This window comes from Mercurialis annua, linkage group LG7 (genome assembly GCF_937616625.2).
Source record: "Mercurialis annua linkage group LG7, ddMerAnnu1.2, whole genome shotgun sequence".
Lineage (NCBI taxonomy): Eukaryota > Viridiplantae > Streptophyta > Magnoliopsida > Malpighiales > Euphorbiaceae > Mercurialis > Mercurialis annua.
The window spans coordinates 42595229-42619974 of NC_065576.1; the positions used below are offsets into that span (position 1 = coordinate 42595229).

Sequence of the window (24746 nt, forward strand, 5' to 3'; positions counted from 1 at the left end):
CAGTAAATTACTAATCATATCTAAGTCTTGAGGGATGAATAGTAATGTATCATCTGCAAATTGGAGAATAGAAATGGACTCTGGGAAACCATCAACTTTAATGCCATCTAAAAGATGATGATTTACAGCTTGACTAATCAAAGCTTTCAGACCTTCAACTGCAAGAACAAATAGCATGGGAGAAAGAGGGTCGCCCTGTCTGACTCCTTTTCCCATTGAAAAATTCTTTGACGGACTCCCATTAACAAGAACCGATAGCTGCGAAGTGTCAAAAAAATAAGAAATCCACTTCCTCCAAGTATTATCAAAACCCATTCTGCTCAACATACTCAAAATAAATTCCCAAGAGATACTGTCAAAAGCTTTTCTAAAGTCTAACTTAAGAACAAAAAATTTCTCTTTACGTCTTGCGGCTATGTGTAATATTTCAGAAGCAATCATATGGCAGTCGTGGATATTGCGCCCCTTGATAAAGCCAAATTGATTTTCTGAAATAATCTCAGGGAGAATAGGAGATAAACGATTTGCTAGCACCTTCGAAAGGAGTTTAAAAACTCCATTAATCAAGCTAATTGGCCGAAAATCCTTAAGATTTGTAGCACCTTTAATTTTAGGAATCAGGACAAGAAATGCAGTGTTGATGCCTGGAGGAAAAGAGCCGGAGGAGTGGAAAGTATCAAAAAGATGTAGGATGTCATGCTTCATAATCGGCCATGCTTTCTTATAAAAGAAAAAATTGAATCCGTCTGGACCCGGAGCCTTGTTTTCTTCGCAGCTCATAAGCGTATTCATAATTTCCTCTTCAGTAAACAAGGCTGTTAATGCCATGGATTGAGAGTGAGAGATCTTTCTAACCTCTAAACTCTCCAAAGAAAACGGAATTGATGCACTCTTCTTATAAAGCTTCTGAAAAAACAAACTCACTTGATGCTTAATGTCATTTGGCGAAACATAAGTAATGCCTTCAACTGAAATCTCTGTCATAAGATTAGTTCGAGAATGAACTGAGGCTATGGAGTGAAAAAATTTTGTGTTTCTGTCTCCAAGCAACGACCAATTCACTCTTGATTTTTGGTGCCAAAGCGATTCTAATTGTTTTGAAAAACGAAAACTGTCAGAATGAAGAGAAGATAGAATGTCCTTGTCCGAATCCGAAAGATCATGAAGGTCAGATGCAGATTCCATTGAATGAATAGCTTGGAGAGTAGAATCAAGCTTGTTATTGATATTACCAAAAACGTCTTTATTCCAGCTTTTTATTAAGGTCCTTAGAGAGCGCAACTTGCTCACAATATCCTGCTGATCCGAAACTGACAGCCAGGAATCTGAAACAAAAGTTTTGAAGTCTTTATGATCCCACCAAACATTTATCGACTTAAACGGTTTAGGACCCCAATCGATATTCACCTGAGAACGGAATAGAAGCGGGACATGATCCGAGAAGTTCCGAGGAAGAGCAGATAATAAACTATTCGGCCAAGAATTAATCACACCATGAGTAACAAAACATCTATCCAACTTTGATTTCGAGACTGAATTTTCCCAAGTAAACAATCTGCCTTGAAGGGGTGACTCAATAAGATTGGATTCATTAACAAACTCAGAAAAAAGCCTCATAGAAGATGAAAAGGAGTTACAGTTAAGGCGATCTGAGGGAAGTAAAATCTCATTAAAATCGCCTATTAATAAGCAATTTCTGTCTGTCATGAGTTCATGTCTAAGAAGACTCCACAAAACTGCCCTTTCAATAGCACAGCAACTAGCATAAACGCAAATGACTCTAAGAGGAATAGGGTTCCATATAAATTCCAGAGTTATCCAATTCTTGGACTTAGAGATTATAGCAGGAGAAATTAAATGCTTGTTCCAGATACACAAAATACCTCCTGAAGCACCCGAGGACGGAGAGAAACAATAATCAAAATCCAGAGATGGCCATAACCGGGAAACAAGAAAATCATCGACATGTTCCTTCTTGGATTCAATGATGCAGAGAAGAGAAAGACAATTATTTCGCACCATCGAGCGAATAATACGTTGCTTCCTAGGGGATGATAAACCTCCTCGCGAATTCCACGAAATACAATTAAAAGAGCTCGACATAAAAAGAATTGAAGCCTTGGTAATTGATATCTCAAGAAGGTCTCAAGATGTGGCTTCCTGATCCTTGAAAAATCTGTCAAACAAAAATACAGTAGTCTTTGTTTTATTAGAAGCTGAGAACAGACCCATGTTAAGACCGATATTCCAAGTCTTTTCCAATTCTTCTGAAGTTCTCTCATTCATTCTGTCTTTTTCATAATCCTCAAGGATATTTTTGTTTCGGAGCCGGATGTGTTCAGAATGAAGGGAAGAAGATTCAGCTGGACTAGATGTGACTGCAGGTTCAGAACAATCATGAGCATCTATTGGCTTCAGTTTTCTGCGCTGAGTAATGCTTGGATGGTTTAAAGCTGGATAATCAGGCTCAATGGAATCTGGGACAACAGAGGGAAAGTCTGTTTTCATAAGTCCTTCTTGTGAAGCATTCTCAGTTGGTGATGACATAGCTGCTGAATCAACATGATGGGCACTCGGGGTCTGATCTTTGGCAGTAGAATCTGCTGAATCAGATTCATCATCTGATGAATAAGGCTCACTATAATCAGACATAAGGACTGGTGAGTCTGTTTCCAGGACGTATATCACATGGTAAGCATCTCCTACTTTGATATTCAGGCTTGTATCCAATCTGTCATAACCTGTAGAGATAAGAGCGTAGGCAGCATCCATCCTCTCCTTCGAATGCACAAACGGATGGACTGTTATAAAATCTCCAAGTTGATCACTAATTCTGGTGAAAATATCCTCTCCCCAAGCAGCCATAGGAACCCCTAATATCTTAATCCATACGTATCGTTCATGAGAAATAAATTCAGCATTCCAAGGGACGACCGATTCAAAATAGTCTGAGAAATCAATGGACAGAAAATTATCCTTTTCAATTGAAGAATTAAAATTAAGAAGGATAAATTTACCTCCCAGAAACGAGGAAGAGAGACATGAAATTCCTCGTTTACGCAGGTAACTGCATGCATGAAGGAGGTTTGGCAGCGATAGTAACTTTGCAATCACAGAATTCTGGAAACCATGATTCATTGGAGAAGCGATAATTAACTTAGGGTTCACAACCTGGGCGAATGAACGTCTGTCTCTGAAAGAAGATGGAACAGGTTTAGGAGTCGAAGTTTTTGCTTGTCGTGGAGGAGTAGGTTTCACGTACGTAACCTTCGGTGCAAAAGGATACCGTGATATGAAAGCCCTAATATGATAAACGATATTCTTAATATAGATATATTTTCAAGCACCAAATAACTCTTACAAAAGAGACTAGATCCTCTAGAGAAGAGATTTGAAAGAAATAAGTGAGCACCTAGGATTTTTTTTAAGGTTAATTGCAAATTAATACACGAACTTTATCTTGATTTGCAATTACAATACGAACTTTAAAATTTGACAATTACCACACCAACTTTTATTTTTTTGGCAAATTGGTACCTCGAACTAGAAAAACACTAACGTGGGCACTGTAATATACAGCCACATACTGTTGCATAATTGGTCGGTGTGCCAATTTGCCAAAAAAATAAAAACTGGTGTGGTAATTACAAAATTTTAAAGTTAATATTTAATTATAAATTAGGATAAAATTTATATATTAATTTGCAATTAACTTTTTTTTTATTTAAAGACACATTACATCAAAGACAAATTAAAGCACAACACAGTAAATTAAATGCTAGGGAAATTTAAAATGACAGAAATTCTAGCATCCAATTTACACGAAGAGAAATGGAACAACAATACATAAAGTTAAGGAACAAAAGATATCCGCATTAATAATTAATAAATTAAAAAGATAATTCTTCTTCCTTTTAGAATCAACCTTCCAAACAAACACATATTTCCTCCAAAAAAAAAATTATAGCTGAATAGATTCACAAATAATTTATCCAGACAAAATCATTATTGGACACAATTTTTGGGGATTATTTTCATATTTTTGATTCAATTATATATATGAAAATATTTTAGTTTCTGTTTGCGTAATAAATAAGAAAGTAATTGAAACAGTATATCAGACTAGCATAAATATGTCAATTTTTATGATAAAAAATCATTTTAAAACTCTTTAACACAATTTTAGTGATTATTTTATCTTGGCCTAATGGTAAAAAAAACCCAAACCTTTATGACTTGTTGCAATTATATCCAAACCTTTTAATTTTTGCAATAATATTCAAATTGCATTTTTTTTATTGCAATAATATCCAAATTGCATTTTTTGTAGCAATAATAGTCAAATTGATGGCTAAACTTGTTGTTTTCAATTAAGATATTAGGCCCTTATTATGTTTTGATGTATAATAATATAGTAAAAGTCCCAAAAAAATGGCAAAAAATTCAAAAAAATTCACATAAAAGGTGCAATTTGGATATTATTGCAACAAAATAATGCAATTTGGATCTTATTGCAAAAATTAAAAGGTTTGGATATGATTGCAACAAGTCGTAAATGTTTGAGTTTTTTTTTCCATTAAGCCTTTTATCTTTTTGATTCAACTTTTTAATATATTTATATATGTAGTTGATTTATATTTGTTTACAAAAAGTTCATAGTTCAAATTTTATTATTTTTGGCGTTTCAAACTATAGATCACCTTCTATATTTAGTAAATAATTTAAAATTAAAAATATTACTTAGCCTTAATAAATATATATAATTATCTTCAAATAAATTAATTACTTTATTTTTCATTACAAAATACACCAATAAAGAAAATAGTCATTAATACACTATTATATATCTAAAAACTTATAAAAATTTCTATTAACTTGACATACAACCAAATGTTTGAGCAATTATATACATAGTTTTGTTCGCTGAGCGTTTTACAAAGTAAAAGTAGATGCACTTAACTGTCGTAGCATATAAAACTCCTGCCCTATAGAAACTCAACTGAACTTAAAAATTTAAAATTGACCTACATTTTTTTACAAGTTAAGTGAGTAAAGACTAAACATTTCAATATTCAACTTAGCCTCCTCCAATTTGGACAAAAAATAACACTTTACATCGCAACCCAAGCAAAATTTGGTAGGAAACTTCAAAAGAGATTAATTGCACTTGAAAAAGTTGCATGTTGAGAAAACCTTTCAACATATTTGCTTCGTAAAGTGATCTATATACATTCAACACTTCGTGAAGCTCTCCGGTTAGATAATCGAAATCAATGACTACATTCTGAGTTGTTTTTCCATCTCTATCTTGCTGATCAGAAGTCTTTTTTTGCAGTTTTTCTCATTGAAATTGTTGCCTGTCGAGATTTGTTTCAATTCAGTCGAACATAAAAATGGCACCATGGAGTAACGAAAAAACAACACTGAATCTTTTGCAAATTAGCTATCACTGACATGGCCACTCTGCTCAAGGCTCAACACGGTTTTGACTTCGTAATGGATATAAATCATACCTTATTAACAAATAACTGTGACAGACGAATCCTCCCTTTAGGATCAGATTCTGTCGGTTTGCCAACACTATCCGTGGACGAGCTTTTCTTGTTTAGCTTTACATACTTCGGATTGAAGGAATGCTCCGCCCTATCAAGTACCAACGATTAATTAGCAACTATTAGTTTATTGCAGCTTTTAAAATTACAAATCAGCATGAAATTGAATTTATATCTATAGCAGCTATTAAAGGATGTACTTGTCAATATTGCGCTCCAGTGCTGTACTTGAAGAATTTCCAACAAATGCAGCTTGCTTCTTCCTATAAAAATGACTGCAAAGTGCAAACCACGAACTACTTAAAAATATAAATACTTCCAACACTTGTACAAATACATTATTTCAGCACAAATATAAATTTATACTTCTATGGTTCAATTGCACTTTTGAGTCCATATTACCAAGTTAATAGCCCTGACAGCCGTACTTACGGACTCTTGTTATTTTCAACCAGGGAATTATTTATATAAATAGGGGTAACGGCAAACAAAATCCTGAACTACAGCACAATTTGCAATTTAATCATGAACTTCACATTTTTGGCGATATTTTTATTATAAGTATCATATTAAACTGCGTGTTCTGATATGGAAATGATGAGGGATAAAACAAGAAATTCTAGTATCCGTAGTTATTAAAGGCGAAAGGCGACCCGAGGCAGCAAGGGGTCCTAGGGCCCGAAAGAAAAAATTGTACAATGAAATTTATTTTAAGTACCATGATCATAAACCTAATGTATTCTAAAACTATTTCAAACATAAATTAAAAACTTAATAGTACCATAATCATATTTTCAGATTCTAATTTAAAAAACTTATTAATCATTATCAAGATCAACGAAATCATCATCGTGAGTAAATTGCGCTATATAGTTCATAAATTTTTGCAAGTATCCCATATGTATTTGATTCACAACAGCTAGAGATTATGCAGAAGCTAACATTACAAAAGAAGGCAACCGCAAATCTATAAACGAATTACTTGCCTCTGTACTATGTTTCACTTAAAAGATGGAAAAAGAAAAGTTAGAAGTTTTACCTTATTTCTTTCTCTTCTACATGAGCTGTTTTGGAGAAGAGTAAACTGTGGTGACTAACCCCCACAATACCTAGGGTCTCCAGGAATTTTACATCGGTTTCAAGAGACTCGTCCCTATCGGAAGCAATCAGAAAAAGTTCACAAAATTCATGCAGCAATAATTGAAAGGCCAAGCATAAATGTGAATCCAAAAACATGCATACAGCAAGTATTTTATATGCATATAACTAATCAGAACAGATAAAAGAGCACATTTACGAGTATTTTCTATGTATGTATTTTGAATACTTTTTTACCTTAAACCTTTTCTTTTACCCCCTTTATTTAATCTTCATGTTTGAACACAATTTATACAGTAATAGTTACTAAAGAATAATTAATAATGATAAATAGAACATGAAAATATTATAAATTGATGTCATCTTGAGCTGGTGGTTGTGCTCCTTATTTAATTGTTGTTGAGTGAGCGAAATATCAAATCCTTGCTTTGGAGGGTTGAATAATTCCTCAAGGTCCTGGAAAGATCACTTTAATGTTAGTGAAGACCAGACTCGGGATATAGGATCCTGAAAGTACTTTTGTATAGCAGCATGGAGAGTATTTTAGGTGGTTACCCGCCTACTGAAGTACCGAATCTGCTCCTTGTCCTCAGTAGCAATTTTAAACAACCCTCCTTTGTATATCTAAGCCAAGAAGAAATGACATCATTATACCACAACTTCATTATTGATCAAACGTAAAAATCCACAAATTCAATGAATAAATAGACATGATAAGCAGATTTAAAATATTCCCACAAACAGAACATGGGGAGAGAATGTACTATAGAACTACATTATGCAACTCTTAAGCAAAGAATAAAAAATCTATACTTCAAGAATTACCACCACAAGAAACATGTGCACGTTCAACAGTCACAATTTTAAACAAATAAATTGAACCAAGAAAATACTTATCGATGCCTTGAGACTCGAAACTATTTCAATCAATTTGATAAAATTAAGGACCAGTTTGGAAATGCTGTCTGCTGCTAAAAGCACTTGTCTAATTTTTTTTAAGTAATAATTTGGTTTTTCTATTTTTTTCTGGAAGGCATTTTCCAGGCCTGCTTTCTGAAAGAAAAAGAACATCAATCTACCAGCAGTTTTTATAACTTAAAAAAGTTATTAGAAGTATTATGGATGGAAAAGCACTATTCTTGACCACAATAACCAACACACCCAAAACCATGTCTGAGAAACATACCATTTTAGTCATTTACGAAATGTCTGAATCATAACCAGGCCAACTGACAATTTTAATAACTCACTACTCACTATCATATGCTTGTGTTACAATCTGCATATCATATCAATAACGAAAAGGGAATCAACTTTCACCTGCTTTCTATATATCTTTTCTTCTACTGTTCCACACGTTATTAATCTATAGACAATGACATCTTTCCGTTGGCCAATTCGATGCGCACGATCAACATTTTGATTATCAATGCTGCAAACACAGATGATTTAGTGAACCTGCAAATTACCAGTGACCGAGGGAGGGGGCATGGGAGGGCCATGGCCCCTTCCAACTTTCTAAAAATAGTAAAATTAGTACCTAAAGTTTTTACATTTTACAATTTGACACCACCTAACTTTAAAAATTGTCTCCTCCGTATAATATATTTGCAATTTAACCCCCTAATGTTAAAATCCGGGCTCCGTCACTGCAAAGCACTATAATGAATTTGCTTATAAAGTATGATATTAAAAGAAAATGAACATGGGCCAAAGGTGTGTGCAGTAAGTACTCTGGTATATAACTGAAACAGGGAAGGAAAAAATTACATATCACAGGGGAAGATCTAAAACATAGAGCTTGTATTTAACTCTTCAAATTAATATTAATGAGGGTTAAAGTACAACCTCTCCTATTTGTCTCAGAAAATAGGAGCACCGATACCTTCTTGAAAATCCTAAATATATATGACAAAAAAAACAAATAAGATTTCAAGGAAAAGCTACATAGACAAAGTTTAAGATAATTGTTGTGATATATCAAAAAACTTAACATCAACAATCTTCACTCTGTCGTTAGCTTTAGTGGTGCCATCGATGCGTAAGAACTTATAGCCATGTGATTCTAAAGATTCCTGCAAAACCAAAGACGAACCCCATGGCTTCTTCAAAAGCTTAAAATATTAACAAAGAAATGCCAACCCAGGGAGAAAAGACAGAAATATCTTAGACTTACAACATGAATTATGGACAAAAAAATAAAACAAACTGATATATTTTACAAAGCAACATCAAAATTTTAACCACTTCTTTGACCATTTATATCCATTGCACATGGAAAAAGATAAAGAAGGTATTCCCCTCAAGAGTAGAAGATACAGTAATCATAATTTAATACATTTCAAAAGATGCAAAAGATGGATATCCTATGTCAAAATGCCTAGCGCATTTTAGTCCAAAGATACATATTATGCCCAGAGATGCCAAATGTGGTTTGAAGTAGACACTGGGAAACAAATAAGTCTACATCAATCTTAACCTACTAGAGTCAATATCTAATCATCACTAATTAGATTATCCCCCCACTTTAGAGTAGATTAGAAGAAGAAAAATACTCAATAGTTGAATCTGAAATATCCAGAGCATATAACAAATCTATAAAACAACCAAAGTTCCACATGAGCGTTTACATGTAACTATTCAAAGAAAAGTCTAAATATTATATTGAAGACAGGTTTAACAGATTATACATATTAGTAGTCCTGATAAGAAAATTAATTACAAAAGAAACTAACATATTTTATCAATCTTAATACATGTATTTGAGCCCAATTAACTGAAATAAAAAGGGCTTTTTACATAAACATCTAACATTTACAAAAATATTACTTTTATACGGGTAAGAGTTTTCAATATGAAAACTACCATCCACGCTGGAAATTATTACTTTTATACGGAACTAATATATATCTACTCAAAGTCAAAATCCTAATAAACCAAATAATTTTCTCTCTCCTCAATTTTCTCTCTACTTTCTCTCTTTCAACTCACCTTTTATTCTTCGCACCAATCTGCCTCCCCCGTTCCATTTTCATCGTTTCTCTTCCATTGTTCTACCTCCGCTGTTCCGTCTTCGTCCCGCCGTCATCTTTCTTTTATCGTTTTGATTTCAGATCTGAATATTTTTGTTCTTTTTTTTCATTTTCAGATCTGTAATTTGTTAATTTTTTTACTGTTTTTTCACCATTAAACATGTATAAAAGAGTATCTTTAGAGAATCTAATACTCATTTCATGTTATGTAGAATATTTTTGTGATTTTATAGAATAAAATTCTGTTATTTCTGCATTTTTCTTGTGTTTCTGCGTTTTTTTTATAATTCTGCAGAACGATTTGTTGATGATGATTGATTATTGAATTATTGTAATATCACAGTGTTGTTGATTTTATGTTGACTTTATGTTGATATCAACTGTTTTTTTTTATTTTAACATTGGCAAATAAAATAATATTGTCTGTGAAATAAACTAAAAAATTAAATTATATTAAATTGAAACTAGATAATGATATGATAGCATCATGGAAGAAGACAAATAATGAAGTTGAATTATTATAATGATATAGTGTTGACATTATGTTAATTTTCGGTTGATATTTTGTTGATTTTAGCATTGGTGAAAAAGAAATAAATGATGTTAAATTATTATAGTGTTACAATGTTGATCTTATGTTGATATTGCGTTAATATTATGTTGATATTTAGTTGATTTTATCATTAACGAAAAAGAACACATTATATATGAAAATAAAATAAAAAAATTGAAAAAATGTTGAAAAAATAAAAATTAGTACAAAAAAAGATTGAAAAATTTAAATCAGTTAGTTTATTACATATGTTGATATCAACATAACATCAATACAATATCAGCATAAGATCAACATTGTAACATTATAATAATTCAATATCATTATTGTCTTTTTCACCAATGTTAAAATCAATAAAATATTAACCGAAAATCAACACAATTTCAACATTGTAACATTACAATAATTCAACATCTTTATTTGTCTTCTTTCCCAATGCTAACATATCATTATCTAGTCTCAGTTAATTTTTTTTGTTTATTTCACGGACATCATTATCTTATTTGTCAATGTTAAAATCAATAAATATCAACTGATTATCAACATAAAATTAACATAAAAGCAACAACACTGAAACATTACAATAATTTTATCAATCTACCATCATCAACAAATAGTGCTGCAGAATTTAAAAAACGCAGAAATATAACCAAATATAGTAAAACTGCAGAAATAACATATTTTCATTTCACAAAATCATAAAATTATTTTATGTACATGAAAATTAGTATTACATTTCTTAAAGATAATCTTTATACATGTTTAATGGTAAAAAAAATTATTGTGACTTAAAAACAGTTAATAAAACAATTTCTAGATCTGAAAATGAAAAAGAAGAAGAAGAAGAAGAACGGTGAATCTTTTTGTCTCAAAATCTGATCATATCCCTTTAATTTTTTTTTTAAATCGTTAAAAACTTCTGATATCTATTCTTCCTTCCGACAATAAACTCCGATTCAGATCTGAAAAGGAAAACACAAAAATAAGAGAACGGCGGCGGCACAACGAAGGCAGCAGTGGAGCGGCACTGAGACTTGATGAAGGGCGACGACTATCAGAAAGAAGAAATCGTGGGGAGAAGAAGAAAAGAAGCCGCTACTTTCAGAAAAAAACGAAAAAGAAATCGCCAATATCATAGCTAAGAAAGAAGTTCGTAAAAAAGAGAAGAATTTAAAAATTTAGGTCAAGAAAGTAATAAAAGGCTGTATGAAAAGTAAAGAAAATTTTTGGCCCGTATAAAAGTTATTGAGCTAAGAAATCCCGTAAAACATATAAAAAGCCCAAATAAAAATGATGGAAATAGCAGGACTTACGAAGAATTTCTAGCAGTTGATCATATTTTACTTAACATTGAACTCACAAATTTGTTCAATTCCATTCCGCGAGTTAATGCTGTAAGTTTTTGACAAATGTAGCTTAAATATGAATACGTCAACCGTAGAAACGTTGTATCAAAAATTTACAGTTCGGAAAATAACTGTATCACCATCAATTCCCAGTGAAGCATTGATTCTTAGTCACTATCATGTATGCATAGTAGAGAGAGAAACAAATTAAAACAAGCCCGCATAAAAAACCCACAACTATAAAGACGTGGGGTTATAGACTTATAGGAGTATAAATTTCCAAATTTCTTCAAAGTATCCGCTTTCAATTACTGTAAACTAGTCATACACCCGCCGAATAGTAGCACGGAATCACTATAATATTTATTAATTTTTATTTCTTCTATATAAACTCTAATTTAAATTTAATTAATTTTAATCATAATTATAATTTTAACATAATAAATTTTAGGCTTGATCACTAAAAAAACCCCGACCTTTTAGCCCCTTTTCACTTGCACCCTGACGTTGTAAATTTGTCTATATCACCCTAATTCGCACCTTTCGTTTCCAATTATACCCTAAAAAATTAAATTAACTTTTTTTCACTAAAAAAATGTCAATTTGATCCTTCATTTTTAATTTATTTTATGAAAAGTATTTAATATACTAATAGTGAAGGATAAAATTGACATTTTATACTAAAAATGAAGGATCAAATTGGCTTTTTTTTCTAGTGAAAAAGGGTCAGTTCAGTTTTTAGGGTGTAATTGGAAACGAAAGGTGTGAATTAGGGTGATATAGACAAAATTGCAACGTCATGGTGCAAGTGAAAAGGGGCTAAAAGGTCGGGGGGTTTTTGGTGATTAAACCTAAATTTTATTATAGAAAAAATTAAGTAATTTTAGAAATTATATTTTTACACTAAACAAATAATTAAATATATAAATTGGAAACTCATGAAAATATAAAAAACATTTATAATAAAAATAGTTAAAAATTAATAAGTAGTTCAGTTTCTACAAAATGTGAGCTCATAAGAATATAAGTTAAATTTACAACTAGATTTTAGAATTATACAATTAACATTCAAAAAATTAAATAATTAGTTTATAAAAATTTGAAATTCATGAGAATGTTCCGTTAATGGTAATTTTTAATATTCTGATTATAGATAACACTAAGCAATTTCAAAGAAAATAATTTTTATAATAAAAGAAATTTAAAAATAAAAGAAATTATACAAATCGAATTCATGAGAATACATTGTTAATAATAGCTTTCGTAATAAAATAAAATTGAACAAATAAAATTAAACAAATAATTCAAATAAGTTGATAAGTCATGAGAATATTCCATTAATACGAATGTTTATAATAAGAAAAAATTAAATAGATAATTTATATAAATTAGAATTTTATGAGAACGCTTCAATAAGTAGTTTATATAAATTGAAAATTAATGAGAATGCTCTATTAATAATTAATTTCATGATGAAAAAGTTTTAAAATATATAATATTAAATGAATAATTTATTTGGTTTGAGAACTCATGAGAATGATACTTTTAAAAATAATAATTTTTATGTAAAAGAAATGAAAATAAAAATTAGTCCATTAAAGAAAATTCTAATAAAAAATTAAATTAATAGTTGATATAAATTGGAAACTCATATAAATGCTTAAATAACTAATTTATTTAAATAAGAAACTAATGAAGATTATCTGAGAACAATAAATTTTCGTAATAAAAGTTAAATAATTGAAAACTCATGAGATGATGAGAATACACATTTGTTGAGAACTCATGAAAATAATTTTTAAAAAAAAAATTACATAAATTAAAAACTAACAAGAATTTTCTATTAGTAATAAATTTCATATTAAAAGAATGAAAAAAAAAATAGTTTATTTAAATCGGTAATGCATGAGAATGCTCACTTGGTCCTTAGATGTATAGATTTGTACTTGTCACTATAGAAGTTCACTTGCCTAGTTAAACTTTTAGTACTCTTGGTCAGCTTTACTACTGCCCCAAATTTAATCATGCTACTGCCAAAGCAGCTATGCTTATCATACAATCCATAGCAAATTTCAGAATCGTCCGCATAGCAACTTCAAGCAAAAAGGCCTTTTTGCACTTCAAAAACAACAACAGTATTTTGCATATGGATAGAGAAAAGGCAATAAAAACTCAAAAAGGTTCAAATAAATTCAGGATGATCAACTGGAGATTGATTAGTATATTGTTTTAGCTTCTTCAGTTGAAAAGTATTAACAGGTTATTGATATTTGCATACTGAATTCCCATGACACAAAAATCCAAGTAATTTATGAGCATTTCACATGTTTGATTAAAAGTTAGAAGAGCTGAATAAGGGGTAACAAAATTTTATTGCAAACAAAGCAAGTGTGTTGCCTATCATAGTCTTAAACAAACCTGAATTAAATTCAGCATTTGGCGAGTTTGAGAGAAGATAAGAAAGTTATGCCCCTTTGGAATCAAGTAGTCCTGTGAAAAAAAAAATAACTACACACTTGAGAAATGAGAAACTGAATATCAAACTTGCGAACCACATCAACTTCAAGTAATCCTAAGGCAAATCTAACCAACAGTGACAATATAAACGATATCTTGCATGAGATATTATCATGCTTCTCTTGAAATCCAGCTCTTTCAGTTACATCAGCGACATGTAAAGTCTGTTCCTCCGCTACACCAAAATCTTCTCGTCTTAGAATTGAACCCATTCCTTCTAATACACCCTCAGCGTCTCTTTTGGTCAAGAGAAGTGGGTGATCACATATCTTCTTCAGAATCTGCTCCAAGACAATTGGCTATGGATCACATAAACAGTCCAGAGTACAAAAAAATAGGATGATTATGTAGTGCAATACAGAGCAAAGATAAATCTTTCAAAGACTGCTCAGTGGTAAGTAATCAAATTAACAACATTTTTCAAACGATTTAACAGAAACTAAGGTTGATGAGAACAGAAGTCAAAATGAAAAATAAGATTGACAAACTTCGCTTTAAGTAAAAGCATAATTGAAAATGTAATATTTCATAAATTTCATTTAGCAACCAATCAAACATGCAAACCTTGTCAATGAGAAACAGTAAGCGACCCAATAGCTATTTCGTGTTGTGAACTTTTGATATCATATCCTGTTAATCCTAAGCACTAGGGAGCAGAAAAAAAATGTGAATCTAAACAATTGGAAGATGCATACAGCTTGAAGTGGTAGAAAATCAAAACAGAACAAAAACCTTATAGTCCAAAACTCAAGATCAAAATTTCAAGACCACAATTCATCGCATTACATATATCCTATTAATTCACAAGAGTAAAAACTGTAGCGCCGATTTTTCAGAGAATCACGATGTCTGATTTTGCACTGCTTCTCACCATCAATTCCTTTAAAGAATAAGACTTCATGATGTATCCAAACAACTAAGGGTTGTATTACAGTTATATAGACACAATATGTAATGAGAAACAAATTTAAAACAAATAATTAAGCACCGTTATTGTAGCTAGTGGCGAGCCATTAAAAGCTGATAGCCAACTCTGCAAAAATGCTTCGTATAGTTGTCGCTGCACCAAATAACAAAAGCCGTAAAGCATAAATATATTATCTATAAGGACAACAGAAGACAAACTGAAATATGGACCAAGCAATCAAACCACACCTGACAACTAGTAAGGCTTAGCCAAACAATTATCTCATTCTTTTTGGGAAGTGTGGCAGTGGTAGAATCATCTTTTTTGAACACTTCACTTTTCAAGCGACGCAAATGATATGGTTGACTGAGCGCTCTTAGCTTCTATACATTATAAAATTTGCAAATGAGTTCTGAGGCACTCACAAAATATACATGACCATTACTGATAGAACAAACAAACAAGCACCAATCTCATAAATAGTAAGGCACGGTGATGTGTACACTTATGCATAAATTATGTGACAAATGAAAATAATGTCCTGCTCAAAGGAAATCAAATTTTTAGAACTTTGCATATCATAACACAAATATCCTTTCTGAGAGGTTCTATGACTTATAAAAGCATATTTCACGGACTAAACCATAAGTTTGTGATGCTCATGAGACGTTCTGCTAAGGCTACCTACTTTAAAGAACAATTTAAAGTCTGAAATATGATATTGAAGCTTTTATTCCTTGAAAGTTCTTTTTATTTTTGAACTGCATTTGTTAAAAACTCAAACCACAAATTTAAGGCTTTGAGAAATAAATTAGAATAATTCACAGATTAATGGATTTGTCTCATTTTAAAATTCAAGCTCCATAACTATTCCAACAAGTTACTTCTGATATCCAAATTGATGAAAACACACCCCAGAATGCATAAATAACAATGCAATGTAAAGGCATCACCTTTGCAACTGTTGAGCCAGTATGCACTTTCAAAACAGAAGCACTCCTTTGGTGCCCTTGAAGGATGGGAAGCTCATAGTTATCCTTGAACCTAAGTAATTATCAAGTTTGGCATCATATGAAGCATAAATTTTATAAACCAACTAAAGCATGAACAGAAAAAATACCATAGATAGTCACCAAACAAACCGGGGCAAGAAAAGTCGAACAACCCCCAATATTCCTATATAAAGGGATCCAAGTTAGTATCTTACAATAAGAACTTGCTACATATGGGAGGAAATGAAAAAAATACAAAGATGACACCTTAAGACTGTTTTGAATTAGGGTGCCACTAATGATAATACGATGAGCACTTGGTATCTCAAGCAAACTTTTTGCTCTCTGCGTGTTATGATTTTTTATGAGATGCCCCTACATAAACACGGTGAAACTGAAAGAAGTAAATACTCAAAAACCAAACCCCAAGCATTCTTTACATGCAGCTTGAAAACTTCAAATCATAGGAAATTAAATTTATCTAGAGAATATAGAATTATGGCATTGACTGCTTCTGTGAGAAATTACAAGCTATTTGCAAACATTTGTGAATGTTTCCAATTCAAATTTTCTCAGACTTGTCTTTTGGGTCCAACCTTTAAGAACATATACAGTACTGCAAACCATTTTGTTAATCATCTATTATCCAATAACTAAAATATTAAAAGTCAACAACTCTCAAAGTTTCCCTAATTATCTAGTTGTATCTAAAATTTCTTATTTCTAGAGTTTAGTAAGAAGCTCCTAGAAAATTAAAAAACCCACATATGATGCCTATATATATGGATAGGTGCCTTTATTTTGTATATATGAACAACATAGTAAGAACACTTGTGAGTGTAAGTGTGGGTGACGTGTGTGAAAGGTAAAAGCAAGAGTGATTTGTACTATTTCCTCTTTAGTTTAAATAGATTAAGTTTGTTCAATTCAGTCCTTATTTTCTACATAAAATTCTTTACATATAGCCTAAATAGATAGAAATAATGCATTATTTAAATAATTTTAGTAAGAAATAATAAAACCATAGTTGTAATCTCACCTAACAGATTAAATTTTTGAGTTGATTGTTATTCGACATGGTATCATACCTTCTATGAATGAAAAATCTAAAGTACAATCATCGACAATGCCATCCGGTTAATTATATATTTGAACATAAAGTAAGATGAGCATGTGCTTGTTCATGCTTCATGCTTTATGAGCATGTGCATGCAGGTGTGTGTTAGAAATGATAAATCCTAATTGGAGTCTCACCTAACAGTTTAAATTTTTGAACAAATTAATTATTTGACAATCTTAAACAGATTATAACACTTTAATTTTAAAAAAAAATGTTAAACTGTTATTACAGTAGCTCAAATAAGGGGAAAAAGAAAAACAACTTCCACATCATTTCCCTCCTCTCCACTCTTCAACTTTCCCTATGCTTTATCATTAACATATACTACAAAAAACAAAGACATAAAAATCAATCCATTCACAGCCAGATTTTTAACTACTGATATTCTGAGAGTTCATTGAAAAATTGAAATATGAGTTCATACAAGATTGTCATCTCCATGGAAATTTAGCTCGGGTTACAAAATAACTACATTCGGGTTTTTGGAAACTTTTGTTATTAAAAGAAAGAAAAGAAAACTAAGGGAGTGTTCGGTTGTGAATAAAGCTCATTTTTCTGTTAAAAAAAAAAAACTATTCCAGTTTGGCTCAGGTTTGGAATAATATTAGAAGTTTTCCGAGGTTTCCTTTGTAGATTGTCCAAGTGTAAAACATGATGTTTCGAAATTTTGGGAGATCAAAATAATCCTTTTTGTAAAAACCAAACAATTTGTTATCATGAACAAATCATCAATATAATGTCTACTTTGGACGCTAACTTGGAAATAATATGTAAAAATGGTTGGTGTTGTTATTAAGTATTATTAGAACACTTATGTTGGTTAATCATGTAAGAGTTATTTTAGATTTATTTTATGTTTAATTACTTTTGTTTTTAGCTTTTAAACTTTTATCTCATTGCAATTTAAGTAGGATTTATGAGCCAAAATAGATGAAATTCGTAACTGTTCTGGCACAGCCTAATGTTTAGGTCATATCTGGATGAGAGGTGTTGAAGTCACCGATTCAACAGCCCATAGTTAGATAACTCCCGAGCCTACAACTTTTATGAAGAAGCCGAGCCTAGAATAAGATGAGAACTAATTCAAAATTCAGTTGGAGAACAGATTTTGATTTCAGAATTCAGAATTATATTAGCATCACTTTATGGAAGTTGGAGATCAAGTCAGCTACTTGATTAGTTGAGATCAGTCTGACCTTCTTTATCTACCTAGTGGTTTTTGGAAAGCAGAACACAAGGAAGCAAGAAAGGAACAGTACGTATTATTCACAATAAAAAAAAGAATACGCATTGCTCAAAACTGGAGCTTTTTGACAGGAAACCGAAAAGCTAGTTTTAGAGCGATTGTATTAAAAAGAACACACAAAGAAAAGAACTACTTCTAAGAGGGTCAAGAGAAGACTAACCACCTATTAAGATTTCTCAAAAAAAAAATCTTAATCTTTTCTTATGTACATGGGGATTAGTTTTAATGTTTTCATAGTTTATTTCATTGTGAGTATGGATTGACTCTGTTGTGCTTGGTCACCCACTACCTGAAGAAGCGATTTTTCTTATGTCTTATAGGAAAGTTTAAGCTACAGGACAGAGTCATGATGCTAATTCCCCAAAAATACATAGCCTACTTTGGGGAAATTTTAATGGTATGGATTATTACTTTTATTAATGTTCATTTAAAATAAATTTTTCATTCATTTCTCTTATGCGTATTGTGAGTCTTAAAGATTGATCAAATTATAGTTTCATTTTTTGGTCTATGTGATGAGCTGGGAAGTGATATATAAGTCTAGATCTAGAGAAATAAACATAATATTTTAACCGGTGAACTGGGAATACTATGAGATATAGAGCTACAAGCAATTATGTATGCTTGCAGAATAACTAATTAGTTAATGCCATCCCTAATCAATTCCTTCCTCTTTACTCTTTCTTTTTGGTTTTATCAATTTATTTGTGTTACGTTGAAAGCTGAATCAATCTTCTCTTCCTTATAATATTTATTTATACCAAAATGATTGAGTAGCTACATATGTTATATTAAATATATTACACAAAATCAAGAACTATCATAAAATAATTAGATTAAAAGTTATTTCAAAGAATACGTTATAAACTCACATCTAAATAAGTTTTCAACTTATTGTAGCATTTTTATTCTAGAATTTTAACGGAATGACTTGTAGAAGAAGAACAATAAAAATTAGAGTACCGATGTTCCTAGAGAACATTTTTTTCTGTTATCTAGGTTATAGTTTAAAACATAGAAAAATTTAAAATGGAAAAGAAAAGAAAACTAAAATTTGAAATTTGAAATTTGAAATCATTTTCAATAAGTAAACAAGGCTTAAGATTACACCCAATAATAAAAATGTGATCACTTCTTTAATGTAAAAACATGCAGTAGTATCATTTCTGATTACATAAACTAACACTTTTTTGAAGCAAATTCATAGGAAAAATATATATTTATTCTTACAACATAATAATTCTATAAGCTGATAAGGCATGAAAAAGTAATATCACACCGTAGCCAAGCATCATAATATGTACCTCATCAAGGATCATGTAATCCCATATGTAATCACCCTCACTATCCTTACTAGCAAAGTAGTAATCTCCTCTTAATGATTTGAAGTTGTTCTTCACTATATCATAAGTTGTAAGGAGAATACCTTTGTCCTGCAAGGTGACGCAATAGTTAGATGATGTAAGTAATCCACAATCAAGAAAAAGGTAGTCAACCCAGCATTTACAATTATGTCAAAATCAAAATTGCATAACATGGACACGTAAACTTCATAGGAAAGAACTTCAAATAACTATAAATTCAAAATTGGAATAGTTAAAATGCTAAATTTCAGTTCGGGTGAGGTCCTATTTTATCTTAAACTTCTAGAAAGTCCATAAAGTTCCCAGTTCAACAAAAAATTCAAATCCAAATTTGTTATTTATCTATTGCATGATGCTTAATGAAACGCCTAAATAGTTAACTATTTATTCCAAATGGAGAGCAAATAATATTAACAAGGAAAGCACCAAAGCATCTAATGAAACCTGAAGTATTATTTGCAGTTCATATTCTCGAGCTTTCGGAGAGGTACCAAAGTATCTACAATGACATACATACATAGAGAATCAGTAGGTATCATCAGACTTTCATTTCAAAAACACTACAGTTTCAGTCTAACGGTCTTACACCCTAGTTTGTCTAGAAAGCCCCACGGTGGTTAATTCTCTATTCCAATGTGAAAGTAGTGTTTTAGGGGCTACAATTAATGCCCTTTTGATTAACCTCGATTGGAACAGTCCTGCTAGAAAGCCAACAATCTGCATAGAGAAAAAAAAATCAAAATCAATAAATTCTATAACATAAATAGTATCTCCATCAACTTTGAATTCTAACCTGCATTGTCTTCCCCAGGCCCATATCATCTCCCAAGATTCCACCCTTTCCCAGACAATGCAAAGACCACGACCACTTTAACCCATCACGTTGATGTGGATACAGCATTTTTGCAATTTTGCTCGATTGTTTAAATGTAGATTTTGGACCAGCCAAAACAATAGAATCCTCATCCTCCGAAATTGAATCACTTGTATCATTATCCGACAAATCAATTGGTCTAGAAAAATTAGATGGCCCTTCGCCCTTACCAATATGCTTCCCAGCTGCTTCAGCTACCTTTTTCCGATTAATAATCAAGCAATCCTCCTCATCCTCTTCTTCATTCCTAGAAATAGACACAAAAGATCGTTCCGCAAACCGCAATCTCTCATGCATCATCCTGGTTTCATTGTTCTTTATTCTCTGAGAACCTTTGTTAGTTTTCCTCTCCCTGGTTACCTAATTTTCTCGCTCGAACTCACTATTTGGATTAGTTCCATCTTCTTCTTCACCGTTAGAAACGCCAACCAAATTGTCCTCTTTTCCAAATTCATTCTCCCGTTGTCCACTAATACCTTTGTTGATCAAAAGTATCTTATGGACAGAGCTATCACCTCGTGGCTCGTCTACAAAAGTACTAATGCCACTATCAATATTCTTATTCAAATCAGATGGAGCAGGTGTGCTGGAAAATGAAGAATCGGCACTTTCAAACTCAGGAATATCAACTTTTTTTTCTCTATCTCCACCATCAAAAGAATCCAAATGACTATCATTCACCGTGTCTATACCTCTCTTTCTCTCAATCGACAAAAGAGCAAATCTAGAGTTCAAATCAGTAAGAATGTCTCTAATTTCATTGGCGCCCTGAGTGCTCTTGCTAACAGCAAAATTATTAGACGGAAGAGGCGAATCAAAATCAGTAGTATCAGAAAAACTAGGTTCATTACACACAGCTGCTTCACTCCCAGTATTTTCCTTGTCTCTAGACAGGACTTTACAAAGAAGGCGTCTCCTATCAATCCAAACCTTTGAAGACTTTTTCTCTTCTTAAGAAATTCATTGCCATAGATAAAGCTTTAGCCATATGAAAAAGAAAAACAGAACATAACTTGCAAATAATTGCACAGAGTACAATAACACACCAGATGCAGAATCAAAGGCAATGGTTTCAAAGAAGTTAGCAATTTCACTGTCATCATCAACAATGTGACGGCCTCCTTCGGGCTTAATCTGACATGAATTATCTTCTTCATCTGTATAGAATAAATTTACCAATTTTAACAGGAATTTTTAAAACCGTAGATATTTAAAAAAACAATCCAAAATAGAAATAACTGAAAGTGAGAGAGCCAGAAAGAGGTGAGAGGGATAAGGTTTAGATTTAGGTGGGTTAGAAAATTCTTGGAGCAGACGATAACAGTATTCACAATTTCCTTTTCTTGTTCACTTTTTACATTGTGAAATTATTAATTTTACTGTTTTGATTAAAAATGAGAATTTTCGAGCTATTTTCAATTGAAACCCACCCACAGATGATCCCTCTCGACAAGGCAAAGTCATTTCCAAGTTGGCCCATAACAGAGATAGCACCACCACCACCAAAAAAAATCAAAATTTTGTTTTCATTGAATAAATAACTACCCCAACTATGAATTTTTTGCACCAGAAGGCCTAATATTGGGAAATGCAGTCAGAACTACGTATTGGCTATACCATCCACTTTTTCATTTGTTCATCTATAATATAGATGGCATAAAAATATGATGTTATCAAGTCAATTAAAAGAAAGAGACATAAATTATCAGGGCGGTACCAAATCTTAATTATCAGTACCTTGAACTTTAAAACATACACACCCCACGAGTAGAAGTTCTCAACTCTAAAGAAAACCTACCATCGCGACGAACGCAAATTTCTGGAATATTCTTAACTTCACCGCTTAAACTGTCATTGTAAACTCTAGTTTCAATGTCACCCTCAACATAAACAGAAGAACTGCACAAAAGCTCCATGTATACACAAAAATAACAAATCAGAAATATTTTACTCTCTTTTTATTTCCTTAGAAGAATAAAAAAATTAAAATTAAGAGATGGAAATATACTCTTTGGCAAGTTGTCGTACAGCATAACCTTCAAGTGTCTCATTATGCACAACAACTCGATGCCATTGAGCAGGTTTTGGTGAATCTTTTGCTCCCACAACTTTTTGGTCAAACATGTCCCCTGTTTCAACAGTGAAAATAGTTACGGTTCTGCCATTCCTCAAGATTTTCAGTAGAGGAGCTTGGCCAACTTTTCCGCAGATGAGCGCCTGCGTAAAATCAGTACAGTTTTAATTAGATAACAACATAAGAAAACAATGATATATCACAACTCCACCTTCTGCAAGAAAACCTCCTGAGTCTGATTTATCAGTTATGTAAAATGAAAATCATGCGCAAGAGTGCAACTAAATTGAATTTTTGTAAATCATGACGTTTCTGGAAAATCCCATTCTTTTTAAAATATTTTTTAAAGGTGAAAGAATTGATTCCAGCAACTATCAAAATAATTAAACTACAAATAAGTTGAAAAGGATTCTTGCATTTTTGGACTGCACAAACAAAGTTTTTTTCAAAATTAACAAAATTAAAATTTTCTTTTATTCAAACATTAAAACTTTAAATCAACAATACCCTGAGGACACCACCCCAGCCTCTCCAGGGACCAACAGTTTGAAGCCGTAAATTGGATTTTTCACCAAAAAAATCACCATACTCTTCATCCGGTCCCTTACCACTTCTACCATCATTCTCTCCATTTAAACACCGAGTCGAATACAATGACCAAAAGCTTCTCCGCAAACCCGCCACTGCAGTCACACACACACAAATTAAAAATTAAAAACAAAACACCTCAAAATATCTAATAACAAAAATTCCACAGTACTCCTTACAAATAAGCATTATAATACTGTTTATCACCTGCTCGACAAAACGGCTCAAAGAGCAACAAATTACTAAATATTTTACATTCAGTTTGAAACAAACCCTATAGGTAATACATGCAAGCTAAATTATAAATCAGTTCGTACAAGAAAATAAAATGCGCGTATTATTTAGATGAACGTACGAGTAGAAAATGGAGAGAAAAATAACCTGGAAAATAGAGGGTTTTGGTTGGGGAAGACGAGACTCTCAAGAGTTTGAGAGCAATAGAACTCATCGTCCGACGATAATAGCATATTGAATCACTTGCCTATTTTAATAGGGGCAGTGACTGAGCCAGGCTAGCGCGCGGAAATTAAAATATAAAACTAATGGTTTTAAAATGGGTCGTATATTAAAATTTTGGGTTTTTTATATGTTTTACGGTTTTTTCTTAGACATTTACTTTTATACTACATGATTTAATCATCAGATTTTTAGCCGCTTTACACCAAAAATTTGCAGCTTAAGCATGATCATCAAATCTTTAACTTCTTTTGCACTGCTTTCTTTCAGTGTCTATATTCCTTTTTGTTTGAAATTTCTATGCTGCTGATTTCATAACAATGTTAGCTGGTCGTGAGTATATATGAATTTTTAAGATTATGCTCAACCATGTCTATATATTCATGATACATTTTTGAATAGTCATAGTAATTGGAAAATTAGTCGAGCTAGAAGAAGATTGTGACAGTGTCTATTCCATATGATTGGTATTTTGTTAATATATTCAATTGATATTTTATTGATTTTAACATTGATAAAGAAACACGACATTGTACATAATTAAACGAAAAACAAAAATAAATTAAATTGAGACTGGATAATGATATATTAGTTTTTTTATTAATTTTAGGTTGATATTTGTTGATTTTATGTTAATTTTATAGTATATTTGATTTTTTTTTTTGGATTTTGAATTTTGAATTTTCTTGAATGATGATTTTTGTCAGTTTTAAAATCAACATAAAATCAACAGCATTTAATAAATTGGGTAATATTCATTATTAATTTTTTTATACTATTTTTTATTTTTTAATACCTTTTTATTTTTATTTTTTTGTTTATGATTAATCAACATTTTGTTATTTATATAATTTTTAATTTTTAATTTTTTTTCTTATATCAATATAAAATTAACACAAAATCAACATTTTGTTCTGTTTTTGAAAGACTTATTAATTTTTATCTTTTCACTTGTTAACATGTTGATTTGATGTTGATTGTAACAGTCACTTAAAACTATGTCAACTTCTAGTTCTTCGAAAAAGAA

The 24746-nt window shown here is 31.5% G+C and overlaps 2 protein-coding genes and 1 pseudogene across 2 annotated transcripts; all 3 read right to left on the reverse strand.

Annotated features, from left to right (window-relative positions):
- Positions 1–4984: 4984 nt before the first annotated feature.
- LOC126657208 (protein CHROMATIN REMODELING 24-like) lies at positions 4985–6912 on the reverse strand. The gene is made up of 4 exons (XM_050351867.2): positions 6592–6912; positions 5753–5827; positions 5514–5643; positions 4985–5357 (listed from the first exon to the last, which is right to left on the reverse strand). Exons 1-4 carry the CDS (start codon positions 6786–6788, stop codon positions 5316–5318), a joined length of 444 nt encoding a protein of 147 aa, XP_050207824.2. The 5' UTR covers positions 6789–6912; the 3' UTR covers positions 4985–5315.
- LOC130014848 (protein CHROMATIN REMODELING 24-like) lies at positions 6913–8909 on the reverse strand. The gene is made up of 6 exons (XM_056103805.1): positions 8895–8909; positions 8640–8764; positions 8536–8548; positions 7971–8099; positions 7206–7274; positions 6913–7106 (listed from the first exon to the last, which is right to left on the reverse strand). The coding sequence occupies exons 1-6, from the start codon at positions 8907–8909 to the stop codon at positions 6957–6959; spliced, it is 501 nt and encodes a 166-aa protein (XP_055959780.1). The 3' UTR covers positions 6913–6956.
- Positions 8910–13936: 5027 nt separating this feature from the next.
- LOC126655393 (protein CHROMATIN REMODELING 24-like) lies at positions 13937–23753 on the reverse strand (annotated as a pseudogene).
- Positions 23754–24746: the final 993 nt, after the last annotated feature.